At 36.5% G+C, this 27,005-nt stretch overlaps 2 protein-coding genes across 11 annotated transcripts in view; both read left to right on the plus strand.

The window, feature by feature from the left end:
* Positions 1–9,186, plus strand: part of LOC110827296 (uncharacterized) — a 48,248-nt gene extending 39,062 nt beyond the window's left edge. For all 4 annotated transcript variants that reach the window (XM_022058839.2, XM_022058838.2, XM_022058840.2 and 1 more), the window contains exons 4-6: positions 2,267–2,402; positions 4,657–4,864; positions 6,700–9,186. In XM_022058839.2, the coding sequence (XP_021914531.2) occupies positions 2,267–2,402; positions 4,657–4,864; positions 6,700–8,527 (2,172 nt within the window). In that variant the 3' untranslated portion in view covers positions 8,528–9,186. The remainder of the gene's footprint in view (positions 1–2,266; positions 2,403–4,656; positions 4,865–6,699) is intronic.
* An 8,065-nt stretch (positions 9,187–17,251) lies between these two features.
* Positions 17,252–27,005, plus strand: part of LOC110827295 (uncharacterized) — a 37,506-nt gene continuing 27,752 nt past the window's right edge. For 5 of the 7 annotated variants that reach the window (XR_015535798.1, XM_022058835.2, XM_022058836.2 and 2 more), the window contains exons 1-7: positions 17,252–17,356; positions 17,620–17,669; positions 20,563–20,722; positions 22,084–22,329; positions 23,658–23,958; positions 24,839–24,971; positions 26,098–26,160. Coding sequence is in view for 6 of the 7 variants with exons in the window: in XM_022058835.2 (XP_021914527.1) it covers positions 17,338–17,356; positions 17,620–17,669; positions 20,563–20,722; positions 22,084–22,329; positions 23,658–23,958; positions 24,839–24,971; positions 26,098–26,160 (972 nt within the window). In the remaining variant the exon portion in view is untranslated. Of the gene's footprint in view, positions 17,487–17,619; positions 17,670–20,562; positions 20,723–22,083; positions 22,330–23,657; positions 23,959–24,838; positions 24,972–26,097; positions 26,161–27,005 lie in introns of all 7 variants that reach the window. The other 2 variants (XM_022058833.2, XM_022058834.2) reach the window with 2 other exon arrangements.

Here is a 27,005-nt window from a genome sequence, read left to right on the forward strand (position 1 = left end):
GTGACTGAATTATTTATTAATATTCAGTGTTTTATTTAGCAGACACCTAGCTTATTACTGTAAATAAATGAAGCGACTTTCGTACACTTGCAAGTTATAGCTTATGCAAAACATGGAAATAGAACACCAGAAAGACATTTTGGTCCTCCAGCTACAGAAAAAAAAATGACACGTTTTGCAAATGCCAAGTGAGGGAAAATGTGCTCAGCGTGGGAAAAGCGAAAAATGGCTTGAATTGGAGGCTGACATATTGAGACGGGTAGGACATTGTCACAATGGCATTGCAATTACAGATTATATCCTGAGCCAACTGCACCAATTTCTCTCCATCGATTCCTGTTTCCCTAAGATCCATCTTAATGTTATCCTCCCACTTACGCCTAGGTCTTCCCAGCGATCTTCTCCCTTCAGGCCTACCAACCGGTACCTTGTAAACACCCCTCCCTTCCTTCATGCGTGCTACATGTCCCGCCCACCTCATCCTCCACGATTTAATTAACCTAACAATATCAGGTGACGAGTATAGGCCGTGAATCTCATCAATATGCAACTTTCTCCATGATCCGTCTCCCTCCCTTTTAGGTCCAGATATCTTCCTCAACTCTCTTTTCTTAAAGACCGTCAATATATGTTCCTCTCTCAAAGTGAGAGACCAAGTTTCGCACCCATACAGCACAGCGGGCAAAATTACACTTTTTGTATTTTAATCTTAAGACTGAAGGACAAAAGTTTTTGGACTGAATGATAGCAAACATTCCCTGAATTTAATCGGCTCTTAATTTCATCATGAATGTCACTCTGACTTGTTAGTGTCGTCCCCAAGTACTTGAATTTTGTCAAATTTATAAAGATTCCTTAGTTATCCTTATATTCTGGTTCTGTCTTGAATTCTGATGCCGAGACTTGGTCATATACTTTGTATATTCTGCATTTATTTCTAGACCAACCTCCCTACTAGACCTTAAGAGGGTTTCTGTGTTCGACCAACAGATTAATGTCATCATCATAGACCAAAAGCCGATGTGTCGCATTCAATTAAAAACCGCCCTGATTTTCTTGGATTTTTCTGATGGTACATTCTAAGGCAAAATTGAAAACCAGCGGCCATAGAAGATCTCCCCGTTTCAGGCCATTCTGAATAGAAAATATATCGGACAAATGTTTACCTACGCGAATTTCGCTAGACGCTTCAATTAAACACGTGTTAATTAGCCTGACTAGGTTATTAGGTACACCAAATTCAAGCAAAATATTGTAAAGAGCTTCTCTTTTGACTGAGTCATAGGCTTTATTGAAGTCCATGAATAGTTTACGGGCTGTCCCATTGTACTCCCAACTTCGATGTAGTATCTGACGGATGTAGAAAACTCGATCTATTACGACGGAACCTACACTGAGCAGATAACCTTTCTCATCTTTAAGAATATTATTTCTAGGTCGATAACCTTTCTTAAATTAATTTATGTTTCTCTCACTCTCATTGGCAATACAACATTCTTCCATCTGCTCCATTCGCTTCAAGTCCATCTCCACATCATATATCCACCTTCTCTTAGGGTTAGAGCTTGTCAAAAGTCTATTTCTTCACTGGGTCTCCATCTTTCCAGCTAAGTCTGGCAGATTTTATCTATTTGACAGTGTCCACTTCTTCCTATAATTGGTACAGTTCTTCATTGTACCTTCTTCTCCACTGGGCCCCAAAAATGTTCTTAATACTTCCTTTCAAAAGGTCCTATAAGTTGTTTATGTTTTTTGTCGGTAATATTTCCCTCCATTCCCCATTTCTAACATTGCTTGGTACAGAATCTGTAGACCATTCCGCCATCCAGTAGATGAGGCTCGCCCTGGGAGACTTCACATCTAATACTTGTGAAATTCGAGTGCTAACAAAATCTCCCAAAGACTCATAAATGTAGACTATATAAAAATTTGTTTATACCATGAAATGAAGTGGCTCTAAAATGATCCAAACTGAATTAAAAAGAATGAATAAACAAAAATTAGAGTATCAGAAAGAGCTTGATAGAAACTGGTGTGGTATTTTCATTATGAATTCTGACAGACAGACATGAACAATGTAATAAGTATTTTCAGAATTATTTTTCGAAATGCTCATAAATTCAGAGTAACAGAAAGTATTCCACACAACAATAACCTAACAAATATTTATGATGATATTAATAACAAATTTCTTTCAAGTCTAAGCCATATGTCAAATGTGTATTACTTACGAAATTAACAAGAATATTTTGATTTTACTGTACAGATACAAGATTACCGGTTTCTCTGTCCCAATGACACGTCATTTGATCAAGAGAACCAGATCTGCGCCAATTGGTTTGACATCGATTGTGAAGCTGCAACACTTTATTACAGTGACAACTTTGATCTGTACCGCATTGGTAAGTTTCAAAGGAGCAGACTGTTCCAGTCAACAAGAGTAACTACAGTAGGTTAGGTTGTGGTCTGTAGTAGTAAACCACATCAGGTTAAGTTTCTCTCAGCAGTTCTAACAGATCAGGTTAGATTCTGGTTGGCAAGCATAATTACAGAAGATTAGAATCCAGTCATTACGTTACCTACACCAGGTTAGGTATCACTCGATAAAAATAAATATATCAGGGTAAGTTCCATTTGGTAAGAGTTTTTCTTTCTTCTTCTTCTTCTTCCGTTTCTTGACCGTTACTTCGGCCTTCCGGTGCCTAACGTTTTCTTCCATTCGTCTCTATTTTCCCATCCTTCCAGAGGTAGTTTCCACTCTATCACGATTCTTGTAATTCCGTCATTCCATACTGGTCTCGGTCTTCCTCTCTTCCTTCTCTCTTTTGGTTGCCATTTCATAGTCTTCTTTGGTAACCTTTCCTCCTCCATCCTTTGCACGTGTCCGTACCAAATCCTTTCTCTATCTCCTCTATTATATCTCGATCCAGCCTCATGATTTCTCTAATCCTTTCGTTCCTCACTCTCTCGTCTGGATATTCCAACCGCTCTTCTTAGGATATCCATTTCCATTTTTCTCAACTTTTTTTTTGTTCCGAGAGTTGCCATATTTCTGCTCCATATAGAGCCACGCTTTGTGCCATTGTTTTATATATTCTCTTTCGTTCTTTTTGTGATATTTTTCTTTTCTTGGTTGATTAATTACAGCAGATTTGGTTCCTGTCAGTAAATGTCAGTCTGTAAGAGGAACTATAGGGTTTAGGTTCAAGCCAGTAACCATAAATACCAGCCAGCACATTGGTTTCTGATCAGTTAGGTTCTACGTGATAAGCATAACCACACCACGTTACGTGTTAGTCAGTAAACATAAATACCGCAGGTCAGGTTGTAGTCTATAAATATCAATAGAGCAGCTGAGAAAGTTCAAGTAGTCCCAAACTAGTAATTTCAATTTTACCTTGAATTGGTAGGTTAAAGGTTAAGGAGTGGCACTCCCAGTATTGGGCTGCCGTAGCAGGTATGAGGGAGTCAGAACCCTACACTGGCAGGCATTCACATGAACAGTCTAGGGATCTACTGGCCTTGGGCTGGAAACAGGGTTGTTAGCTGGCCATTGTACATTGAGGTGGAACCTACATATCATGGGCCTCAAGTGCAGGAATCGAGAACAGGAGGAATCAACTTTACCATATACTACATCATTGCCTCACATTAGCTGGGCATGGCTGGAGCTGATAGATATTAGGAGGGCCTAAATTAGGTTGATTCTACCTTTAGTAGTGCAGTCAGGAATCTTTGGGCCCTAAAACAATCAGGGATGGACAATAGACCAAGCTGAGGTATGAGTGCCTGAAGTTGTCTCCCTCAGACCAGTACTAAACACAGCAGGTGAGGTTATGTTTGGTATGCATTAATTGTTTTACTTCTTTAAGTGTGACTAAACAGGATAAGTTCCAATGACTAAACATATGTGGAACATGGTACTTTTAATTTGATATTCAGTTTGCGACCTGTTGCACATATATTGTTGGTGTTTGCTTACATTTTACAATTCCGTAGAATAACCACCACAACAATGTGAAAAATATATGTTCATTACCCAACATTATGTTTTTTGGAAGAAGTGCTTAGTGAGAATGCAATATGGTCTGGTCGTGTCTGTCTGTCCTGTCGATTCAACTCAAGAATCACTTGATGGATTTGGATGAAATTTAATGTGGGTGTTGTGCCATTCTGATTGACCTCGGCTATTCTCATAACTGCTGCTGCCAGGCTGACTATTTCATAAAAGGAAGGTAGCATTCACTATCTGGATATTTGCACCACTAACTATAACGCTTTCTTCAGCAAGGAGGAATTCAGTGGAGAATGTTTTAAGATGATTGGAAGGAAGAAAAGTGGGTGTGTTAGTAGTAGCGTCATACTCAGTATGCTGGGCACAATGGAGGAAGATGTGTTTGCTGTGTTAATATAAATAATACAAACGTGTGAGTCAATAATGAATGGGTTCTACCATCCAATAAACAACGCCTCTCTTACACTATCATATTCTTCTGCCCAAGATTCACTGTAATTTGTTCACAGTTTATTATACATGCTGAGTTACATTTTCAATCTTCATACCCAGTACAAGCGAGGCTGGAGCCAAGAATGTAATTGGTATTCCATACTTATTGCACTTCTATAATACACATTTTATTCATACACTTTCCAAAGGTTATAATCCCAGCAGTCGAAGTGTGGACAGCACTAAAACATCGCCAATTCCTTTGGGCCCTTCAAGCGTAAGACCTCCTGTGAAGGCTCCTGCCGTGTCAAAGCCCCGCCCCCATTACCAGTATGTCCGTCCATCAGATGAAGAAGAGGACTACTATCTGCAGAGGAGTGAGGCTGGGGATGGCCGACTACAACAAGATTTACTAAGGTACTTATTTTTGGTGACCCTCGCTAAGATGCTGAAATAGCATTCAGAGGGTTCTGAGTCTGATTCACGATCAGGTCTGTGTGTGTATATTTTTCTACTCACAGATTGAAGTTATAACTAGGGTATATGAGAAATACTGGTCTCCCCCCCGCCCCTGAGGTTAAGAGTAAAGGTAAGCAATATATATCGATATTGATAATGATTTTATAACCGATACTTGAAAATCAGTAGTAGTTAGTTCATTACTGAAGTTTTGATTTACATTAACAGGGTATAGCTGCTGTAGGCAGTGTTGCCTACATAGCAGAATGCAAAAGTCTTGTGTTGTGATTCGGAAACCAATTTTTGTCTTCTCCCATGCAGCTGTGCCTTTTCTTATGGATGATTCCCATGTTACCAATTAGTCATATCACTTTTTGACATTACGTTGTTTATAAACAATATAAAAAGAGCAATATATCCGTGGCTCATGCTACAGTTTGTATGGCAAACTGGCAAAAGCAAACGGTGAATAGTTGCAGTACCAGATTGCAGGTTAGACACATCATAGAAAGGAGAAATATAACTCTCTTCCAGCAACACACATTTAAATGATACGCTCAGGCATATCCTTGAGTCTGAAATGACTAATGTTACAACTGAGGAGGTTCTGGGGATACCAAGCTTATGTTTGGTAAACACAGCCCATTTTCATCCTTTACTACAGACTAACGCTCCACCTTCCAGCACATACCAAGACAGAATTATTTCAAATATGAGAAAAACTGCCATGTAACCATTTGTTATTGGAGTCGCTATACACTTCATTGACTAGCAGCTGCAGCAGGTAGCTAATTTGCAGGTAACCAATTTTTTGCTGAAGAGCACCTGCCATAATTCACAGACTGATTAACGTACAATTAGAATGCATTTTTTCTCCCACCAGTTCTTTTCTCTGCAGCGTTATTTTTACATATCTGAATTTATATTTGAATGTTCAGTTGCTGCTTAAAATAACTGTTACATTTACAGAAACAGTGGCTATTAAAAATTACTAGATTGCTCATCTCTACCTCGGAGTCAACATTAAGTTGTAGGCCCTACCTACTGTCAGTTTCTCATGATCACCCTATCACTGGGAGAAACATAATCTGTCAGAAGCAGATTCTGTACTCTTGCCCAGGTAGATAACCAACAAAGAACTCCTGGGACCAGGCCTAGGGTCATTGAAATAAAGGGTCCAACAACCTATCTGTGTAAACATAGAGTAAACGTGCAATGCCTTAATGGATCAGGAAATGATTTCAACACCCTGTCAATGAATTACTCCTTTAATTATAAAACAATAAATTATCAGACACTTACACAGTATTCTTATACATATAAATTACATCCTTATGCACAAAGAGATCAACAGTTACTGCTCTGTTTCATTGGCTTCCATATTGCAAATACTTTCATTGCACTTTCAATTACATGTATTATAAAAAATTGGCACAATAAATGTTATAAACTTGAAGTCTCTTTATTTGAAAGTAACAGCACTAAAACACAAAGTCTGTTAAGCTTCCATTGACCTTGAAAGTAGAGACAGGATCCTAAACATGGGTTTGCAACTGTATACTTACAAGGCCAGATGCCTAAGAAGACTTCAATGAAATAAAACAATTGATAGTTTGTAATATAAATAAAATTTGGGAAGTTATGTTTCCATTACTACATTTTTATTTATTTTTAGATGAACAATATATTATAAGAAGAGCATATTATAATAAAAGATACTTTTCAACCTCTTAAAACTGATGACAGAACATTCATGATTGTTTGATCAAATGTAACTGTCTTTGTTGCAACAGAGGAAGCAGCAGTAGCAATTTCTTCAACAACAACAAGGACAAAGATGATGACGACGACAATGAAGATGAGACTTACAGGGACCTCAAAGATGACCAAAGCTATAGACGTCCATCCAGCGGAAACAAGAAGAAAGTAGCCGTGAGGAAACTCGTCAGACGCCCAAACAACAATTTTGCTCAAGAAGGGGAAAATTATCCAACTCAGAAACCTACATCAGTTCCTTCTACTCAGAACAGTCGTGGTTCTAACCCTGATAATTACAACTACAATAACGAAGGGAATGGTTTTAGAAATCAGCAGCAACAAAATTACAATGTCAGGAATTACCAGAAACCAGTTCCATTCACCGCCAGCAACAATTATACACCAACAACCGAAAGTGCCATTGCTGCTAACAATGACAGAACACCAGGAACTAGTAGCACATACCATCAGCCTCGTTACAACACAATCCAGCGAAACGGTGCTCAGAGCAGCACTACTACACAACCACCAGTGCCTAACAATGTGGTTTCCAGTAATTATAACCACCAGAAACAATCAGAAAATAATGCTAATACTCAAGAAAACAACTACAACACTGCCAATTACTACAATACGTTCTCTGCACAGAAATCAACAGAGCCAAAACTGATACAGTATTCAACAACTGAAACAACAGCCAGTTATTTCAACAATTACCAGCAGCAGAGAGGTACAAATTCAGAGAAATACAACAATAAAAATAATGGACCTAACACAGACATTTATTCAACAACAGCAAACTATCCATTAAGCTCAAAAAGTAATCACAATGACAATGCTCAAGAGTCTAAAGCAACAAATGATTATGCTAAGAATACCGCTACTAATTTTTCTCCCACAACCTTTGCACCTTATATCAGTGATGCTTATAGCAGTGGTAATAATCAGAAGAGATTTGGTAACAGCTACAACCAGAGAAGCACAGACTATTCAAACACAAAATCTACTGCGGGTTTTATATCCACAACACTGAGTCCAGCTGCAAACACTCAGACATACAAAGATTATGAGAGGAAAACCAGTGAAGATTATAATAACTTCAACAACCACGATTACCAGAGAACAAACAACAACTTTGGCCGTAACAGTGCCGTTACAGGTGACTTTGCCGCAGCTGATGACAACAAAGATGGCGAGTTTTTGAAAACAGCGCCCAGCAATAACTACAGGCCCAATAGTTTCAACACATTTCAGAACTACAACGCTAACAGCAAGACTAACACACCTGTGGTAAACAACTACACATCAACCACCGCTACAAACAGTAAATCCTCGCAAAATTACAGTAGTGACTACTATGTCATTCCCAAGACTGTGTCATACACCAGTACAGAAACAAATTACTTAGGCAAACAGTCGTCAAATAGTAACAATAATTACTATTCAGAAACTACAGCTGTTCCACCAAGGCCATTTAGCATAGCAGCAACAAATCCAGTAACCAGAAAGCCTCAAATAACAGCGTCACAAAATTATCCAACTGAGACCATCGCACTACCATCAAGCAAAGAGCCTACATCAACAGTAAACTACCAGGAACAGAGAAACAGCAACTATAATGCTTATTCTGTGAGCTCAACAACAGCGCACACGTCTGAATACGATAATATTGCAGCCAACAGTGGCACCAAGAAAACTCCCATATCTGGTTCAAAAACTCATGATGCATCCTATGATTATGCATATTATGATGACAGTAACACAGAATATGATGGACTGGACCCTCTGAGCGGACATCATTTCGGTAAAGGGGGAGAATCGCTTAAAGTAGCAAGGTCAACTATATCAAACAAAAGTACCTAAAACATGATATAAATACATAATAATATTCAGCAATGACTGTTAATAATTTACTGTGCTGCTGTAAACTTAAAGCGACAATGCATTAGTGCAGTTCCACTTAAACAATACATGGTAGGTTTTACAACATACTACTGAGAAACTTTTGAAAATGATTAACCACATATATTCTGTTGCTTGATGGTATAAAAACTCAAAAGTACTGCTTTGGCAACATTTTGATCATCACTGAACATTGTGGGTGCAAAATGAACTTAAATAACCTAAATTATTTCACTCACGTTGAAATGAATTGATAACAAAATTATACATCTCACTGAATCTGAATTCCTACCTAATACTGAGGAAAATATTAATTTATAGTAGAGATGATGAAATTTCATTAATATGAACAATATGGTCTTTATTAATACCACATCCATAAATTTTTAAATACAAATATAATGTCAGTTGCTCAACAACTGGGCGCTGTTACAGTAAATAGCAAATCATGATAAATGTTAAAGAATGAAGTACACAGTAGCATAAAACATAGTAGCTCCTTTGTAAATATCCAGTGAGACAGTGTAATACATCTTTGTTTTTTACCATTTATTTTGTTTTGTACAAAGTTAAGATAATAAAAATGTTATGCCATTTCTCTGGCATGGCATTATACCAAACTCAAAGCACCATTTATTACATGTTTAAGTATGACATGGAACTACAGACCTAAAGCAAAGCCTTTACAACAGTAATCCTGCAACTGGTTGCTAGTCAGAATCCTTTAGGCAGTAATTTAACCAGGAGACTACTTGCAATAAATTTCACATAGGTTCCCTCAAGTAAAAGTAAAGTTTGTCCCGCTACGTGCCGTAAAGGTGCTTGGGGTGAGTGGTCAGCATCACACCCCGGCCGGCTTTACCCCCGGGAAAGGACTCCGGTACCCATTGTAGAGGAGGCTAGGTGGGCCCCAGAGCCGGTCTGGACGCAGAGGCTAGAGGAAAAATCATCTGTCCCTGTTGGGGATCAAACCCCGGCCGTCCAGCCCGTAGCTAGTCACTATACTGACTGAGCTATCCCGGCTCTAGGTTCCCTCAAGTAATTTAAGGAAATAATTTAAAGGATAGGTCACATCCTTTTCCACTGTCAAACAGGGTACCTCAAGGACCCCATCTACAATCCATTCTAAACTACAGTAGTAAAAAAAAATTCTTGGAATCAACCCAAGCACAGCCATCCTCAGAGTACCCATCTTGAGCCATAACAAATTTTACCATCACTGGTACAGTTGCTGAAAGCAGTTCTGGAATTACTTTGGCTGTACAGCTCAGAGCATCTTTCGCTGCAGCAGTAACCTTGTTTGAGAGCGGCTGCATCTAGACTTGAGTCCCGGAATTTCTTGGCTGTACTACAATTAATATGAAGCGCAGTGGATGAATGGCAAATTCCCTGACGACAGCTGAACGAACCAAACTGTGAGGGTGGGTACTTGTACATGATAATCATCCTTAGTCATGTCTTTACTTGGTGCTTCAAATTCTGACACCAATAGCAAGTACAGCACTGGGTTTGAATATATTTGTAACCACACATTCATAGCCTAGGACTGAGTGGTGATGATCATGTAATCCTCTACAATGACTACTGACTAGAAGCAGGACCATCTGCCACTTGTTATTAATGACTATGAATTTAGCATTCTCATTTTTTTTTAACTGATCAATTCCTGAAAGTTCTGACATAGTTTAAAGCCTCCTCAAATTTGTAGCTCAGTTTTACATTAATGTTTGGATCATTACTGGAGTAAAGACTTATGTTTCTCTACTGCACTTCTTCAGTCCATTAAGTGGACACACAATTTAATTTAATACTAGAGCTGTTTTCAGCTTTCAAATTATTAATCCCATCATATGCCCAATCTAACTACCTCTACAAATCCAAAATAGTTTCCTCTTGTTCTCTAACTATCCTAGCCTCTACATAAAAAAACCATAAGTTAGTTATGACTACATCATTACCATTGGTGGTGGCAAATTCCCAGTGAAGCCACCAATTGCAATTATCACATAATACACTTCCATTATATTACCTTCAGCAAGAACCACATTTGCCTGGTAACTCAGACTTGTTCTTATCTGCCATATCACAGAACATACTTACATTCAAAAGAAACCATTAATAAAAATGGTTAGATTAATTATGTGGACCTACTTTATGATAAATACACTTCACTGCACTTACACTGAAAGTCGCAGAACACTTAAAATGGAATATGGCATTTATTATAATACTGAGGACTTTGTATAATTTTACTTCATTTCACTTAAAAATAATTTGGGTCTATCACTGATAAAATCAACTTTATTTCACTTTATATCAGTTTGTTAACTTATATATATCCTATACTATTTTAGCTATTTAAGCAACTTAATACAAGGTTAACTTTCATTACTTATGGAACAGATGGGGAAAAATATACACCTACTAAAAAGTTACGGGTGGGGAATGTAGCACACATTTGAAATGCATAGAGATTGGTCAGAAAACATGAACAGAAGGGGTCATATGGGAGGTGATGGCATGGATCATAAGAAAATTTTAAAATGGATTTTCCAAAGAGTGACACTGTGGACTGAATTAATCTGACACAGGATCCAGAGGAACCTTTTTCAAACATGATAATGAACAACCTATGGAACTTCTGGGAGGCTAGGTAAAGAGGTCCATGTTACCCAATCCACAGTGTAAATTGGCTGTTCAAGAGAGCAAGCATTTCAGCTGTGTAAGGAGCTGGTGTCCCATCTTGTTATGCAATTTCACTGTTTGAATGGCCTGCATTATCATATTCTGGAATTAACCAATGGGACAACAGCTCCAGATGACTCTCACCTGCTATGAACACACCAAAGAAACACAGTCCAAAAATCTGTTCAGTGGCAACTTCAGCCAACATCATAAGATGAGTTTGACAAATAAATAAATAAATGATGATTTTGTTTTGCCCAGATATAAACATTTCGAGACTTTGCGTCGCACATTCATCAATTGGGGGGGAGGGGGGGAGTTGAGATGGGATGCCAAGATTGGGGAGGTATGCCGTAAAGTTGCACATCCCTACTGCAGCATTCCTATGTCATGTTTACTAATTTTATGGTAAATGTGGACCGAAACTTGCGGCAGCCTTACTTAAACGTCGCATGGACATTGCCGATGTAACCGTTAGGAAAATTAGGTGGTCGCCTTGAGCGGCAATAATAGGGGAAGGACGGCAAACAATTAACAAATAAAAAACGAACTAGAAATAGTATAAAACATAACAATAATAAGCGTCTAAAAAGTAGAAAGAGTATGTAAGTAAGAATATAGTATCTTATCCTGAGTCTGACAGACCAGAATCCGGATGGACCAAAAAACTGATTCTGTCCGGTATTTTCACAGTGGAACTTTCCAACACTTGTCATATTCAAAGGTGGGGTTTTGCGGTTCTTAAACAACCATGTGCGAGTAGCGCCACTTTCGACAGTCTCCTTACCTCTAGCAGAAGACAGCTTCTTACTTGGTCTTGTTTAGTCAGTGCTTAGGTATATTGTAAGATTTGCCAGTAACGATTTTATTTAGTACTTACTTTTGCCCTTTGAAATGTCTATGTGGGCAACAATGAGTTCCGAGGAATGCGGTAAAACGAAAATAAAGTAACTTTAACTTAGTATAAAGCAGAAAGTAGAGTTATTGATGAAATAGAACAGGGATTCACCAGTGATGAGATCAAGTCTTCAAGCAATATGAAACTTGTGTAAAGAATAGACTGTTCAAAACGAACACTTCATTGTAACACAAAACCACTTCGTCGTTTGTCGTGGATCCAAATCCTCACAACGAAACGCTCCTGGATGGTGAACGGACTTTTATTCCCCAATGACAGAAGACGTTACAACGAAAGAAAGAGTCCTCATTATACACAATCCTGTCCCGACTTGCGGCCATAGCATTACTGGTTACATTTCATTTACATCATACAAGAACTGAGGCAACTAATTATGTAAGATGTCCTGAAGCAGCAAAAATGCCTGTCTGTTAAACTCAATTTCACTTTCGCACTATTTTTGTAATGAACCCAAAAATCTATTGATTTCTTCAGTGTTCCTAGCACAAAGACAACTTCTGATTGTCTTCTACACGTTCTGTATACGCAAGTGTTTATTTTTACGTCATGACTTCCTTGATTCAATTGAGGAATTTTGGCATACACCCCTCCCACAGCATCCAACAAACTACTAGAGCAGAACGAGCTCCCGGACACGAGCAGCTTCGTTTCTAAAATTTAGATCGATCGCTGTATTCATTGACCGTACATATTGAAGAAAACTAATGCATATTGTCTGTCATTATAAATAACATAGGCTTGAATGTTGTGTTCATTAATGTAATATCATTGACGTCCATAGATAATACCAACTGGTAATCCCAACGGGAAAAGGTGTATCTGTAATCTGTGGCACAACGGTTTATCTATGGGTTTGATTATCTACATGGCGTATGTAAATCTGTTATATTCAATAACTCTTGGTTGCAGAAGAAGAAAAGATCCAAATTACAAATTAGTTTCCTAAGATTTGTTTTAATTAATGTTTTTTAAATTTCATTTGAATCTCGGAAATTTTCAGTAACAGAATAGGAAACTAATCTGTGGTAGCCAATGAAATTGAAGTCTTATTTTATCATTACTCCTAGATTTTACAGTGTTTGAATGGACATATTTTGAAAGTGAAAACAGAACGTAAGTATGCTGGGAAACAGTAGAATTCAAGAATTCAAATGTGAAGGTGCTGTGTATTGCACTACTGTCAGTACAACTATCAGATTGTATGGAATACAACTCGTGCTTCTGTCACTACAAGAATATCATGTGACTGACTGTTTCGAGGCACATAGTGCGTCGAAATAATTTTTGCAGCAGCCTTCGCGATAAGAATGTTGCTTTGATGATTTGTCTTTCAAGCTGCTGAGGGGAATATTTAAATCTGAGAGGGATGAAGAGCCAGTGAATAATGAGCTACATTATTTGTACTTTTAGTAATTTGGGTTGGAAAACATGAAGGGAGGAGACTACTTTGAAGACCTAGGCATAAATGGGATGATAGGAAAATGGATGTTTAGGGAACAGGATCAAAGGATTTATTTGACTAAGGATAGGGACCGGTGGTTGGCTCCTGTGAACATGGTAAAGAACTTTTGGGGTCCATGAAAGTTCAGAATTTCTTGATTGGTTGACTGGAGAGGATCTTCATAAGATGGCTCCATGAAGTTGGGTATTTTCACGGTTATTTTTATTTCAAAATTTTTCCAGTGTATGTTTGCAGTACACTTGATTCCAGTCTGCATGTAGCTCACCAACTCTCTTGGATTTTACTAGTGTGTGTTATGCCAATCCATTCGTGATTGCAATATTTAGTGCACTTTATGTGAAAAGTAACAAACAAAAGTAGGTAATATGGATGTTTGAATATAGTGACCTAAGAATTTAATGTCTGTTCTGCTTACATGCAGTCCAACTGGCTGTCCATCACAGTAGTATACTTCTGAACTATTGAACTCTGTAGTTAAAGAATGGCTGGCACAGGGGTTTAAAGTCCTGTTACCCATATTATAAATATTAGTGTTTGTACCACCAAGTGTCTGTATGTATATTATGTTATGTATAACCATTTTCATGCTTACATCGTCAAATATCCCTGATCTATAAAATTGAAAATGTAACTGTTTATTTTTATTATTTAAGGGCCAAGGAGTCTCCAGTTACCAAACTACTATGAAAGAAGACAAATTTGCTCCAGAACCAAAGGACAAGACTGTTCTAAAGGATGCTATTTACAAGTTTCTCTTACAGTTTTATAATGAAAATGATTCAGAAAAGATAACTGATGAATTTATGAAAGATTTTTATCGTTCCATTTCTAGTTTGAGTCTTGATGACTTGGAGAGACTTGCAACTTCATATCTTCAAGATGAAAAGACAAATTGAAAGAAGGCTAAGCTGATCATGTCTGTAACATAATATTGATTTTGTGTAATTAAAGTGTCATATTTGTGATTTTGACTTACTCTTTTATAACTATGATACACCAGTATCATGGTTATGTTTGGTATAAAGATTGCTAAGCTGAACTCTTAAGTTTACAATTTGAATTTTAGTTTTATGAACTGAAATGTGTGTAAGTTTTATGTTTCCAATGATGGAATAGAATAGAATTTATTTACATTCCATAAATCCTTCATATGCCTGAGCCAAGAATGCAGAATATGTCATAATAGCAATACAGTACAGTATATTAAATACATAGTTTTAACAGCTATTTAAAGATATAAAACAGTATCACAGTAAAGTAATTACATCAAGGAATCACCACCATTATTATGTGTATTTATAATAACTGAGAATTGTTTAAAGTAAATTATTCTACCGTGTAGGAGTAAGTTAAGAGATATTATTAGTGCTGGCTTAAATAATTTTATGTTAAGATTTGAACTTTTTATGATAGAAGGAATATTGTTGAATAATTTAATTCCAGTGTAGTAGACTCCTTTTTGATATTTGCTGAGGTTACTGTTTAGCAAATGAAGGTTATGTCTGTATCTTGTATTCATATTGTATATGTCTGAGTTTGTTTGAAATTTTCCCGTGTTGCCCACAACAAATTATAATGACGAAAATAAGAATTCAGTGGTTAGTGGGAGAATATTAAACTTCTTAAATAACACCCTAAAAGAGACTATTCTATTAACACCTGCCATTTTTCTAATGATTTTCTTTTGGATGTAAAATACTTTTTTCTTCTTCTGTGTGTTGAATTTTCCCAGAATAATATTCCATATGGGAGTAAACAAAGTAGACTAATTTTAACGTTTCTATTTTCATAAGTGCCTCTAATTTCTTCATAGTGAGATATCCTGAATTTAGTTCAGGGATAATATGTGTTCTCCAATTTAAGTGATTGTCAGTTTGTATGCCAAGAAATTTAGTTGCTTCTACTTCTTATTTATATCTAGGAAGGCTTTAGGAATAGCTTTAGCTAGATATTTTGTTACATCTTCTGCCGAGTTTCTGGTGTCACTGTTCATTATTCCTACGATTATTAAGAAGTATTAAAAGAGTTTGCTATGATTTAGGACTTTATTACATTATCATTATCTTCACTCATCTGTAGAAGGTTTACCAGTTTCCTTTTTCACAGTTTTCCAGACTTTTAATTTATTGTCTTTACCACAAAAGGTCTTGAAGTTTATGTAAGGTATTAGCGCCACAAGGTGAATTATGTGAAAGTTGATGTAAAATGCAGTAACTACTAGTGGTACTATTGACAAGGTATCAATGTTATATACATTTTTGTATTTTACATTGACTGTATTATAACCAAGACATGTGAAACATAATTATCTGATATATTTCCTTCATGCTGTTGGATATTTTAATTTCAGTAAAGTATACTTTAGTTCCACTAGGATTGGTGGCTAATATAATAACTTGTTCACAAGGTGTTCAGCTGACAATTTAATTAGTTATCAATAACAGATTCAATACAGTATAAGGCAGTCTTGAAACTTTTGGTTTCTTTATTCAGATTGATGCTGTAGTTTAATGGTATTGTCAGTATTTGTGATGCCTAAGTATTTGTGTGATGGTTCACTCGTATAGGACTAGTTTTCTGAAAGAAAGTGTTTAACATTTTAAAAACATTTGTGAGTTTGCTTGAGAGTCTGGCACTTTCTAGCTTTACAATTTTCAGTGCCACATTTGTTCTGCATGAAACTGGCCTTCTGTTGTTAAATGTTTATGCAGCTAGTTTGGTTTCCTCAAGATAACTTGTAACTGGAATAGCTCAGTATATTGATCAGCTAAGGGCTGGATCACTGAGATCATATGTGCTACCATGAGGACTGGCCCTGGGGCTCAGCAACCGTCTCCTATTCAGTGGTTGTCTGACCATTTTTGCGAAGTATTGAGCATGAAAATGACTTCTCACTTCCATCTAGCACTGGTGTTTAAACCACATGGAACCATTCTTCCACACATGCTAACATCTAAATAGCATAACTTGAAGTAGCTTAAGTTGAAGTAAACCTAGTTATGTTATATATGATCAAGGGTGATTGATGATACAGGCAGGTAAGGTAGGTAAAAATAATGATGTTGAAGGTGATCAAATCTGATGGTAAGTATAGATATCAAGAGCTTTGGTAAGCTAGGGTGGTTTTTGGTTGCTTCAGTTTATGTTGATTCAGTTATGAGAGTTGTTGCTTTCATGATGGTAAAGATGATTGTTTTCTGGGTTGTAACACCATAAGGACTTAAAGTTAAATACAAACACTTAACAGGAACATCTTCGGTTCTGAATGTGAAGGCAGTACATTCACCAGAAATACTGGTATTCACATGGGATTACAACTCGTAAGACCAACACATGCTTGTTATTCTAACTGAAGCAAATAAATCAATGAATTGCCTCAATCACATCCCTCCATATCGAATTTACGTAGCCACGTTTAGGGGACACAACATACACATTGGAAGTTACTAAAAGTTTTAATTCCAATTTGACTATGCTTCTTCACGACCACAAAAAGGTTTTCCTTTATTTTTATAAATCAATATGATTGTTATTCATTCGAAATTACCGCCCTAACGTGTGACACAGGGGTTGCTAAAACAACTCACAGAAAGTTAAACTTAAAACTACCACATCACAAAGTTGACAGTCAACCATATTCAGCTTTGACATCGTTTATGGCGCCGTTTTCGGCCAAGTTGAGTACTATTGAATTGTAGAAATAGTATGGCGGACTTGCGGAATGGTAAAAGTATTTGCTTGTTTTCTTTTCATTGTCTGTATTTTTAGTTGGAGCTGAGGATAAGAAGTTCTCATGTTGAAGACTTATATTACCTTTTATTTTTGATATGGTTCAGAGTAATTTTATTTTGTATGTAAGTGTTGTCATGAGTGGATTTATCATCAGTGTGTGTTGTTCTAATGTAACCTTATATATGTTGTATTAGCCCCGTTAAACTACCGTAGGCATTTTGAGTTTCTTGTTTAATACCATGCTCTTTATTTTAGACACCGCTTCTCCGATGGATGGACAAACAGGGAACTCCAATAACATGCAGGTAAAGTATTCTGTATTTTATGATTAATAACTTTGGAGGTTAGCTGCAGTATTCTAAGCGGTCGTATAACAGTAAGTATGCATGATAACTAGATACAGATGCTTCCCATGCATACGAGGAAGCAAGTTGTTGTACAGGTCAGGAAGCAGCATATCGCATTTAGGAAATGGCCAGAAATTCAATAGAAAATATTCCAAAATACTATTCACCACAACAGTCCAAATTGCACAGTCACACAGTGGACACTTGTTTATCAGTTCGTTATAATTAGAGACAAACAGATTTCTTCATAGATGTATTCGTATTTATAATTGGAAACGTTATTAGTCACAGTTGTGCAATTCGATATAATCTGATTTCAGTTATTTTTATTGAAACATTTTGCTTTGTTGTGGGTTTTCCAGTAAATGAATTTATTTTATACATTTCATTTAACCACTTGTGTAATTTTGTTATGGCAGCCAATCGATTATAGGACTAAACATTTGTACATAAAATTCAGTATCTTGGCCATTTTTCACAATGAAAGTATGAAACCCAGATTGAAAAACCAGATGTGATAGTTTATATGTACACTTTTATTCTGTCCCATAAATATGAAGTCAGTCTGTTTTTTTCTCAGGAAATTTTCATACTTTTAACTTTATTCTAAATAACTACACCACTGACACACATTTTAGTTGCAGTCTAGTCGTTACTGGTGTATTTATGACTCATGCCTATAAGACAGACAACTGAAGGATCTGGTCTGTTTTCCTGATTGGATCTAAAATGTAACAGATATTTGTTACCAACATGAACAAGTACATATCAACCATATTGGTACTTGCAGACTTCTGATTGTAACTGTAATATATACAACATTGTGCAATTAATTTGTTAACTAATTTGGACAGATTAGGATTTTTTAATGTTACTATATTTAGGGTCATAATTTTATACAGTTTCCACTAAAGTCAAGTATCCTACTGACAACAGTTTGCTTATGGAATAGTTCTCTCTTGCTTGCCATTTTGTTTTCATACTGAAATTTCTGATAAGGTTAAATTTATTTCATTGTATGTAAACGTAAACTGTGTTGTATTATTTATTTAGTGTTAGTTTGAAATTCTTATAGTCTGCACATTGTAAGTGATATGTTATAACTCGATCCTAGAATGTGTGAACTGTGGTTAAGTGAAATGAAATGAGGGAAAGTGAATTAAATTGAACTGTAGTGTTATGTGATGAAGTAGATGTTTCTCATTTCTTATTGTCTTTTGTAAGATACTGGAAATAAAATCAAAGTCAAGTGAAGTGTAGTGGAACAGAACTGAATGTTTTTCATTCGTATAAATTATATGATATTGTAAGTGAATCCAAGTAAAGTGAAAATGAAGTGTAAACAAGTCTCAAGGCATATAGTTGGTCTATTCTCAGACGTGAGCAGTAGATAGAGATGAGTGGCAATGCTGTGGCTGCCTTTGCTGCCCCCCCCCCCCCCCCCCCCCCCCCCAAGAAGAAGAATAAAATAGAAAGTGCTGACTGCCCGTTTGATAGAAGGCTGGAGAGATTCCAGAGCTATTTCAGACATGATAGTAAGGAAAAAGAAAGTTGCACCACTTTAGCTGATGAGCAGTCCCTGTCCATTCCATAGCCATGCATTTTCATGACCAGGCTGTGACATTATAAATGAGACATACATGAAAAGATATTCATTTCAAAGAAGATAAAATACATTCTTAGCATACACAAAAAATATAACTCTTTATTGTTTGTCACTAATGTTTACATAAAAGAATTGTGCTTAAATAACTGAAATTTGGTACATCATTACCTCACCAACCATTCTTGTCCTTATTGTGACACAGGATTGTAGTGTCTATGATGGTTGCATCACTTATCAAATCCTAATTAAATTGCCTATATCTTCATTAAGCTTATCATCTGTGTGATGCAGCTTATACTAGGTCCAGCTGGCCATGCACCATACAAGCATACCACTAAATTGTTAATCATGGAGCTAAAATCCAACTGGTAGGCCCATAATATCAGGATTAAAATCTCTTATTCACATACAATAAATGTTAAACCCAGAATATATACAGTAAAATGTTTGAAAATGAATTACTCATGAAGTATAAACTACATTGGCCATGTATGCATAGTTTAAATTTCTGGTGCATTGGCTGGAATTTAACCTTTGACCTCTGAGAATGGCAGGGGTATTCCCTGGTGGGGATTCCCCACCCAGCCTTCTCAGTTTAAAAGCACATGCAGTTGTGCATGTAAAGTGCCCATTATTGTTGTTAACAAATTTTAGTAAAACTTGCCAATATAAAATTTCATGGATATCGATTTAGCCATTTTCAAGTAATTACATGTTTATTTATGGACAGACTGGTTGATTTCAATAGCCACTCTGCAGGGATGTAAATATGCATGAAAGGTGTCATAAAAGAATTGTGATGGAAATGTGGAAGCTATAAACTTATTTATCCCTGCCTTCATCAAATAAGTATCTTGGTATGGAAGGTACTGATTTTATCTGTATGTATACATGTAAAAGCCACTGGTAGATGAAATAATATGCTGTGGTTTTTTAATATTTTTTGTAAATGGAAAATGATAGATGCTTGAAATTTACATTTCGTAATGCCATGGTTGTTGAGGGACTGCTAGAGTTATGGTACCTGTCTACTACACATGGCATTTGCTTAAAAACAAAATAAAAATATTTGACACACATTTTACATTTGCTTGAAAGTAGTGTGTATATATTCAATACAATAAATCTTGTTTCTGAATTGTATTCCACAATTTCAAATTATTGTAAACAGTATAAAGTGGGTAGTTGGAATATCCCTGTTATGTTAATAATATTGTTTTTATATGTTATTTTTGATGTTGACAGGAAAGATCATTATTGCAGAAATCTAATATAGTGATGAAGGTGGATGTGCCAGAGGAAGAAACAGCCACTTGTAAGAATGAAGGGAAAAAAGCTTTCTGCTCTCCAGCTACTTATACTTCGTCTTCTGGCAAACCTATATTTGGAAGCAGTGGTAAAATAGGTAATTACTAACATAAGTGTAGTGAAACTTTTATAATATACATGGCCAGAAAGTACAGCTTGTAGCAACATGAATGATCAGTGATGACTCTACAAAAGGAATGGCACATAAGTGTCCAAAAATATGTTGCCTTTGAATCACAAATGCATTTAAAAATTGTAAATGAAATATTGTATTACAGGGCAGAACATAGCTAATTAACTGCTTGGAGTAGAGCTATCCTTGGGAAGCTAATGGTCACTCAGCTGATCAGTAAACTCCTTTCTTTTCTCTTTCCAAGTATTTCTTTCCTTTTACTTTTCTTGTTTGCAGACACTGAAAATCCTTGGAAATGTCGATGTTAATTCTTTTACTGATTGTATGCACATATGAGAAACAGTAACTGTAATTGTTCACTTATAACTGCAGAATGAACTATGTTTATCAATATTTTTTCTAAGTAGGATTTGAGGTTATTGTGGTTGGTCCTAGTGCCATGTAGTGTGGTAGAAGTTTACCAACTTGCCTATTGATGGAGTCAGCAAGGACCTTTGAAACATCGGTAAACTTTTGCCAGACTACAACCCAGCTTCTTAATATTATTTCTGTTCACATGTATGCAATAAATCAGAAGGATAAATGTACTTTAAAACATGGGACTCTTATTATTTCTGGTAAGGAAGCAGTAGAATCACTCATGTCAGTTGTGCACAAATGCTGTGCAGATGTGAAGATATTATATTCATTAGCAGAATTTGTGTTCATTCTTGAAAATTACTGCACATTTATATTGATTGCTGCTGTTCATGAAGCAGTTAGCAATGCATATCCTTACAAGGAAGTACCAAATAAGGTATCAGTACACTGACTTGTAACAACATTTCAGTTGGTCGCTTATCTTTGATAGGATGACGAACATATTTAGCATCTGTTATAAAGCTGTTACATAATTCGTCCTAACAAGTCAGAACTAAAACACACCTTGTTTGTGTTGTTTCATTGATGTCACCAAATCTTACAAATACTGTTGTGGTTCGTTTTATGTTTTAAATGGAACTCATGTGTAAATACTTACAAATTACTATTACTTTTCAAAAGCTGCATTTATTGTAGTTATATGTTTCAGATATTTTTATTTTAAATTTCATAACTGAAAATTACATTTGTTTTAATTTTATGGTTGAACAGCTTAATGAGGGGATGGAACATTTAAATACCTAAAAATTATTATTAAGATGACTGCCTACTGGGTTGTAGCACTGTGTAGTCTGATTAAAGTTTAAACTTCTACCTGTCTACATGGCACTACAGTCCAGGAGACAGCCATCTATATATTCACTGCTATGAGAACTATGAAATGTAACATTATTTACAGTCTGTAGGTTCATCTGTTTTAGCCTCAGCTCACCTCAGCAACATTGCTTCTGGTGGCAACCCATTTGCTATTAAACCAGCAGCCTTTGGAACAATGTCAAAATTAAGCTGTGCCATCTCATCATCTTTACCCAAACCTGTGGTTCTGCGACCGTCGCAGCTGGCATTCGCAACCACTGACTCTTCACAGCAAGCAACATCTCATTGCACATTGTCCTTGAAACTGCCATCTGTTGGAAATCCATTTGCTAGAGGCAAGTTTATTGTTTAGTCAGTTTTTTTTTTTCATGTCCAGTACGCACCATTCAGCATGGTGTGCATTGGTGGTTAGCAGGATTCACGACCCATCGGTACATGGGTTCGACAGGGACCGCAACATTTAACGTTCCTGCTGTGACCACCTTTTGCGAAACGATGATGAAAGTGGAGTAATTGTTGGGATGCCACGGAGAAACCGGGGAAACCCCGTGGGAAAAAACTGTGATGCCTGGACCACGGCCTTGCCCAACAACACAAGTTGTAAATCTGAGCACCGCCGGGAATCGAACCCGGGACCCCAGCGTTCTACCATCAAACCTTAATGAGCAGCAATAGTGTTGTTTAACTGCTACACATTTTATCAAAGAGTGGAATGAATTTTTTTTATTTTAGTGGTCTTGGGTTTATAAAAATGTACATCTTTCATATTCATGTCTAATATCGTTTTTATTGCGTTTGGAATCTTTTTACATTAATAGCTTGACAGTAAATGATTTACTGGCTGCTAGTGCATCCCAGCGTATTGGCTTTAACATGTATAATAAAACCTTACATTTTCCCAGCCATGAATCCTGCAACATCTGTTCAAATATCAGAACATCGTTACTAACTAAGGTTTTTTTCGGCCATATACAAGCAAACTAATTTAAAAATATCTTCAGGGGGATTAATAGGCAAAGGTTTGCACATAGCATTTCCTCTTAAACTTGACTTTTATTCATGTATCACAAGTGCAAGCAAAACAGTATGTCTGGCAATGTAATTGGATTCATCAACTTGCATAGCAAAACCCAAACTACTTTTTATCGATTTAATTAACTCATGTTTTATATTTCACCCCCTATTCTCAATTCTCTCAGATGTATAGAATTTGGAAGTAGAACATTTCTGATAACCAAACATGCATGGAAGAAACTATACAGGTGTATATAAATTATCGTTACAACTTTACTTATGAATAAAACCTTTATGAAAACACGTAGACATACTATTTGAGCACAATCTGTGAGAGAAACTCTCAGAGTATCACTGAGTTCCTGCTGGATGGTAGCGGCTATTTCGTACTGCACTGCATTTGTATTTGTAAATCAGGTCACACACTGAGCGTGCAGGAGAAGGCACAGTACATGGAGTGGTTTATCGAAATCTTCTGTACATATTCCTTCTGCATTGTTTCTCTGAGTCTGTTTGATGAACAATACATTTGTTCTTATGCTGTTGTACTGCATATACTATTTGATTTATTCTTAAATAATTTTAGAAAATGTTCTGTCGTTGGCGTAAGTGATGTGGTGATAAAGATTTTTTGTTCTTTATGGTGCAGTGCCCCAGGACAGTGTATCAACGTCTGCAACTGACGGAATTAAAAATGAAGATAATTCAGCATCCTCATCAGAGGAAGTTGGGGCCTGTGGCAGTAGCAGTTCACCAGAAACATGTAGCACAAGCACTGTAATCGAAACAGTGGGGCACAAAGAAAACAGAAAGGGTGCAGCAGAATCAAATTCAGAAGAGGTGGACAGAGGCAGTGTTACTAGTTGTGGATCTCAGAAAAATCTGACAGAAATTATTTCTCCTCCAAAGTTTGTGCCACTTGGCACTCCATCATGTCAGACAGAAGAAAGGTACAGTTTTATTTGACTGCTTTTACTTAATCCTTCAAGTACATGGTTTGATGTACTGGTAGCCAGCATAGAATAATTAGTAGGAATTGAGGTTCTCACAGCAGCAAGAACCTCTGAAACCTCGGTAAACTTCTGCCGGACTGTGGCACTGCAACCCGGAAGACAGCCATCTTAACATAGAATGATGTTTTAGGTACTTTTGGAAGTCATCTGTCATGTTATCTCTATCCATTTGCCTGTTTGTATGCAACAGAGTTCAAACTATGTGCCTAATTTTGATCAAACGTAGTACTGTAAACTTGGACTCAATTTCTTTTCAAATTATTTCCTTTTTGGTTAGTTTGGATAATTTTAAGGACCACATCATGTTACAGCATAAATTAACTTTTATGAGCATTTTATAAGTCATTTGTCAAAATTTGATGACATTTCGTATATAAGGGCTCTTTTACTAACTATTGATTACATATATATATATATATATATATTTATATATTAATCCTTCGACAATTTTTGATGAAACTTTTATTGTATGAGATTCCAGTGTGGGGGTTCCATTCATTTTAATTTGCTTATAGGCCCATATTACTAAAGAATATAAATTCTTGTTTGATGTATTGACCTGAGAGAAAGTTGTCTTGAATAAAAGATATAAGTGTCCTGCATTGTGCGTTGTGATAAAATTACTAATTCAGTAACATTACCTATTAAGTGTGTACCATCAGCCTTCTCTTGTTCTATCAATTTGATCTGTGTTAATCTGTGAAGATTACTGTGTTCTAGGATGTTGTTGAAGTTAATGTTTGTTTGTTTATTCTGTAATTAAAATGCAAAATGCCGGGTTATATTTCTGATTCCAGGAATTTTGTTTTCATTTTAGTTCAAGTCCATGTGGAAGTATAAGTTCTGCAAGTGCTGTCTCTACCACAACCAGCACAGCTGTGACCTCATCCAGTACATCAGCATCAGTGACAGAGTTTGTGTTTGGTCAGAACTTGCATGAAAGAGTTGCTGTAAGTATAAGTCATCTGATGTCGCTCTCGTTGGGATAGTTGTTAGTTTGCTTGCCACTGGACCTCAAGGTTCGCGGGTTCTAAACCGGCCGAGGTCGATGGATTTTTAAGGGTGATAAAAATCCGTAGCACAACTTCCTTTGGAGGGGAAGTAAACCCGGCGGTCCCATGTCGTAGATTTACGGCATGTAAAAGAACCGTACGAGATGTTTCGTAAGAAAAATTCAGTGAACATATCTCACCCAAATCTCTCTTGATTCACTACTAGATGGCTCTAGCAGACAAATCAGGATTGAGTAGAAATTGTGCAGAGGCAGTAGGCTTGTCACTCACTACTCATAAATGCACACTTCAAAGACAAAGAAACCTCCATCATGAGATCGCCCTGATGATGGAGACAGCGAGGGCCTCTGAAACATCAGTAAACTTCTACCAGAGTACATGGCGCAACAACCCAGAAGACAGCCATCTTCTCAAAGGCATAAATTTAAACAAATAAATATTTAAGATTTAATAATTTACTGTAACGTATTGTGAATATACAATTTTTTATAAAAAATTGTGGTACATGTGATGCCTTATTGATGTGTACCAGTTGCGGCACACTGCCATGGATCCTAGTCACAGGTCTCTGAAATGTCATTAACAGTAATTATGTTTTTATTTCAATTAGGCATACTGATTATTTTGCTCAATAGATATCTGGCATAAATATCTAATTAATGGTGGGTGGATAAAAGTCACTTGCGGACAAATGCAAGGTAATTGTGAATGATGGCTGTTATTATTCCAGCTGTACCCATTCTTCCAATTTCAGATTTAGAAAACTTTAAGTGCTTAATTTTTGTTGCACAGAGTGTACCGGAGTTGTGAAGTACTGATATACAGATCTGTTGTTCTGCCCGTAATTCACAAATGTTTGTTATCTTGTATTGCTGTTTCTGCAGCTGCAATGTTACAGGTGTATGTGGAGATTAGATGAAAAGAAATATCCCGTCAGTGCTCGCTGGCAAGTTTCTGTTCAGCCATTGTTACTGATGTTGTTCTTTTGGTGTATTGTATGTGTATGTGTAAATAAATATACAAATTTTGTGATGTCACTCACTTTTCATTGCGTTTTTTATAGGAGGCCGCGAGTCTTGAAACTACAGACACAAGTAGAACATGCGAGGGAACGGAAACTTCAAATGTAAGTCAGATTCCTTTGAATGTGCCTCATTCCTGTTATAATGTAGGCATTTTGCTTTTAAATTGTATGATTCCTGAAAATTTAAAATAAAAGAAAATTGAAATTTTTCTGTTAGTAATGTTTCATTTCTGGTATTTTAAGGGATCATAATGACATCTGTGTCTGCCAACTCTTAATTTATGCATCTGCATTTTCTCATGATTACTTTGAAGGCTTTTTGTTGCCATTTTGTAGGTAATAAGTTTACCCACCAATCATCTATCAACTCTTGGGTTTCTTTAAAACAGCCAGAACAGTCTATAATCTCCGAAAAATTTAACACTTGGTATCAGTTTAACATTTATTGTACAGGATGTTCCATTTGAATTCTTGTCCTTTAATACTAAGTGACAATATTGCATTCATGCAGCCATAAACCATTGTTGTAGCTGATGAACTACTTGAAATCAATACAGCCAATAGCTTTGTCACTTGATGAGTAGTTTGTCCCAAGCAAACATGTCTTGTGTCCAGAAGTGTGTTCAGTTAGTCTGTTGTTATTTTATTCAGTACTTCATTGTCAAGATACATATTACTAAATGATTTGCGAAAGTGGCAAATGATTTTGGTGCAAAGTAGTTTTCATGAATAAAAACATGTTCTGGCAGTGAATGTACCATTTTTACACGTGTATAGCTTTTAAATACAACTGGCATGGGTAGTGGGCTAGCAACAAATGTGACCTAGACGCAGGTGTCATGAGGGAGTTCGGGAGAGTCAAATTTGTAGGTGGACCTCCTCCTGATTTCGTCATTGTACCGTAGTACTACTTTTGAGTTGCATTTAAATGGTACATTTGTTTGTGA

The sequence above is a fragment of the Zootermopsis nevadensis genome, unplaced genomic scaffold (genome assembly GCF_977971745.1).
Source record: "Zootermopsis nevadensis isolate Lab colony 2312 unplaced genomic scaffold, Znev_1.0 Znev_ptg000001l, whole genome shotgun sequence".
NCBI lineage: Eukaryota > Metazoa > Arthropoda > Insecta > Blattodea > Termopsidae > Zootermopsis > Zootermopsis nevadensis.